General features: G+C 37.6%; 1 protein-coding gene across 1 annotated transcript; it reads left to right on the forward strand.

The window, feature by feature from the left end:
• The first annotated feature begins 1643 nt into the window (after positions 1-1643).
• Positions 1644-3478, forward strand: LOC106842141 (prothymosin alpha-like). The gene has a single exon (XM_014858484.3). The coding sequence runs from the start codon at positions 2659-2661 to the stop codon at positions 2989-2991; it is 333 nt and encodes a 110-aa protein (XP_014713970.1). The 5' UTR covers positions 1644-2658; the 3' UTR covers positions 2992-3478.
• The last annotated feature ends 209 nt before the right edge of the window (positions 3479-3687 follow it).

The raw sequence follows: 3687 nt of genomic DNA on the forward strand, positions 1-3687 counted from the left end.
GAGGAAATCGACTACCCCAGCAACTAAACCAATGAGAACCTCTTGTCACCCTTGAACTCTTGCTTTCCTCCAACAGACTTTCATTCAAAGCAACCCTTCCCAATTTCCTCCATTTTCTCTATACAATGATATTCCTCTCCTTTTCTTGTTGGACTTACCTCTGGCCTTTCCTATAGCTTGCTTGTCCCAAAATGTGATATCTCTGCTATTCCCAAATAAACCCATTTTGCTGATAAAATAATGGCTATTTTATTTTTTAAGTTGACGATTTTGTCAAATACTTTTTCTGCTTATGTTGAGCTGATCATTTTTTTGTCCTTTATTGTGATAATATGGTGTATTGCATTAGTTACTTTTGGATTTTAAATCAACCTTGTGTTCTTTGGGTAAATCCCACTTGGTCATGGTGTAGATGTAGTTTTTTTTTTTTTAAGATTTTATTTTTTTTCCTTTTTCTCCCCAAAGCCTCCCGGTACATAGTTGTATATTCTTTGTTGTGGGTCCTTCTAGTTGTGGCATGTGGGATGCTGCCTCAGCGTGGTTTGATGAGCTGTGTCATGTCCGCGCCCAGGATTCGAACCATCAAAACACTGGGCCACCTACAGCGGAGCGCGTGAACTTAACCACTCAACCACGGGGCCAGCCCCTATATTCCTTTTTATATGTTGCTGGATTTAGTTTTCTAGTACAGGCATATCTCAGAGATATTGTGGGTTCAGTTTCAGACCACCGCAATAAAGCACACATCACAATAAAGCAAGTCACAAAGTTTTTGGCTTCTTCATGCACCTAAAACTTATGTTTACACCATACTGTAGTCTATTAATTGTGTAATAGCATTATGTCTAAAAAAAAACAATGTGCACACCTTAATTAAAAAATGCTTTATTGCTAAAAAATGCTAACCATTATTTGAGGCTTCAGTGGGTTGCAATCTTTTTGCTGCTGGAGCCTCTTGTAAAAAAAGCACTATCTGTGAAGCACAATAAAGTGAGACATAATGAAATGAGGTATGCCTATATTTTATTGAGAATTTTTGTATCTATATTCATAATGAACATTGGTCTGTAGTTTTGTTTTTTTCTTGTAATATCTTTGTCTGGTTTTGGCATTAGGGTAATAGTGGCCTTATAGAATTAGTTGGGATGTATTCCTTCCTATTCTGTCTTTTGGAAGAGTTTGTGAAAGAATGGTATTAATTCTTTTTTGAATGTTTGGTGGAATTCACCCGTGAAATCATCAAGGCCTGGACTTTTTTTTTGTGGGAAGTTTGGAAATTACTAATTTGCTTTCTTTACTTTTTAGGTCTATGCAGATTTTCTCTGTCTTCTTGAATATGTTCTGCTAATTTGTGTTCCTAAGAATCTGACCATTTCATTGAAGTCATCTAATTTGTCAGTATACAGTTGTTCATAGTATTCCCTTAAAATAGATATTTTAAAAAAATTCTGTAAGGTTGGTAGCAAAGTCCCTTATGTCCTTCCTGACTTCAGTAATTTGTGCCTTCTCTCTTTTTTCTTGGCTAGTCTAGCTAAATGTTTGTTAGTTTTGTCGATCTTTTCAGATAAACAACTTTTGGTTTAGTTGATTTTCTCTATTTTATTTTTTTCAGTCTAGTGTTTACTATTTTCTTCCTTTTGCTAAGTTTGAGTTTAGTTTGCTCTTCTTTTTCTAGTTTCTTAAAGTAGAAGTTTAGGTTATTGATTTGAGATCTTTATTCTTTTATAATATTGGTGTTTACAGCTATAAGTTTCCTTCTGAGTACTGCTTTAGATGCATCCCATAAGTTTTGTTATGTTGTGTTTTTGTTTTCATTCATCTCAAAGTAGTTTCTAATTTGCCTTGTGACTTCTTCTTTGACCCATTGCTTATTTAGGCATGTGCTGTTTAATTTTCATGTATTCGTGATTTTTGTTATTGATTTCTAATTTAATTGCATTGTGGTCAGAGGAGATACCTTGTGTGAGTCCAGTCTTTAAAAATTTATTGAGGTTTGTTTTATGGCCAGCATATAGTTTACCTTGAAGAATGCACCATGTGCGCTTTAGAAGAATGTGTATTCTGCTCCTGTTGGGTGGATTGTTCCATAGATGACTGTTGCATGTAGTTGGTTTATAGCATTGAAAATGCTATAATTGAATATGCTATAATTGAACATGGGATATCGAAGACTCCTTCTATTGTTAAATTGTTTATTTTTCTCTGAATTTTGTAAAATTAAGGTTTTTGTGGGGCTCTGTTGTTAGCTGCACATATTTTTATAATTATTATATGTTCCTGATAGATTGTTCTTTTTAGCATTATGAAATGCCCCTCTTTATCACTAATCACTTTTTTGTTTTGTCTGATATTAATATAGCCATCACAGTTCTTTTGTTATTGTTGTTTGTATATGTTTTTTTGTCATTTCACCTTCAACCTGTTTGAATCTAAAGTGTTTCTCCTGCAGAAGACATACAGTAGGTAATGTTTTTTAAAAATCCAAACTGACAACTGGCTGCTCTGAAAAGCCATCTTTGCATTGTTCCCGTACCCAGCACCTGCTTACCGCAGCCACCTCCGCCACACGCCTTGGCCGCCGCTGACTCTGGCAGCTTTGTCGCCAGAGTCCTCGAACTCTCGCTTCCTTTTTAATCTGCTGCACCGGTGTGCCCCACCATGTCAGACGTGGCCGTGGACACCAGCTCCGAGATCACCACCAAGGACTTAAAGGAGAAGAAGGAAGTTGTGGAGGAGGCAGAGAATGGAAGAGACACACCTGCTAATGAGAATGCTAAGGAGGAAAATGGGGAGCAGGAGGCTGACAATGAGGCGGATGAAGAGGAGGAAGAAGGTGGGGAGGAAGAGGAGGAGGAGGAGAAAGGTGATGGTGAGGAAGAGGATGGAGATGAAGATGAGGAGGCTGAGGCAGCTACGGGCCAACGGTTAGCTGAAGATGACGAGGACAGCGATGTTGACACCAAGAAGCAGAAGACCTATGAGGATGACTAGACAGCAAAAAAGGAAAAGTTAAACTTAAAAAAAAAAAAAGGCCTCCGTGACCTATTCACCCTCCACTTCCGGTCTCAGAATCTAAACGTGGTCACCTTCGAGTAGAGAGGCCGCCTGCCTGCCCACCACAGGCAGTGCCACCGGCAGGTGACACATGCTCTTCACCACCCAACCACAACCACAACGTGAATTTGCAACAGGGGAGGAAAAAAGAACCAAAACTTCTAAGGCCCTGCTTTTTTTCTTAAAAGTGCTTTAAAAAGGAAAATTTGTTTGTATTTTTTATTTACGTTTTATATTTTTGTACATATTGTTAGGGGTCAGCCATTTTTAATGATCTGGGATGACCAAACCAGCCTTCGGAGTGTCCTCTGTCCTACTTCTGACTTTACTTGTGGTGTGACCATGTTCATTATAATCTCAAAGGAGAAAAAAAAACCTTGTAAAAAAAGCAAAAACAACAATAAAAAAACAATCTTATTCCGAGCATTCCAGTAACTTTTTTGTGTGTGTACTAGCTGTACTATAAGTAGTTGGTTTGTATGAGATGGCTAAAAAGGCCAAAGGTAAAAGGTTTCTTTTTTTCCTTTTTTTGTCTATGAAGTTGCTGTTTATTTTTTTGGCCTGTTTGATGTATGTGTGGAACAATGTTGTCCAACAATAAACCGGAATTTTATTTTGCTGAGTTGTTCTAAC

This window comes from Equus asinus, chromosome 28 (assembly GCF_041296235.1).
Source record: "Equus asinus isolate D_3611 breed Donkey chromosome 28, EquAss-T2T_v2, whole genome shotgun sequence".
NCBI classification, from domain to species: Eukaryota; Metazoa; Chordata; class Mammalia; order Perissodactyla; family Equidae; genus Equus; species Equus asinus.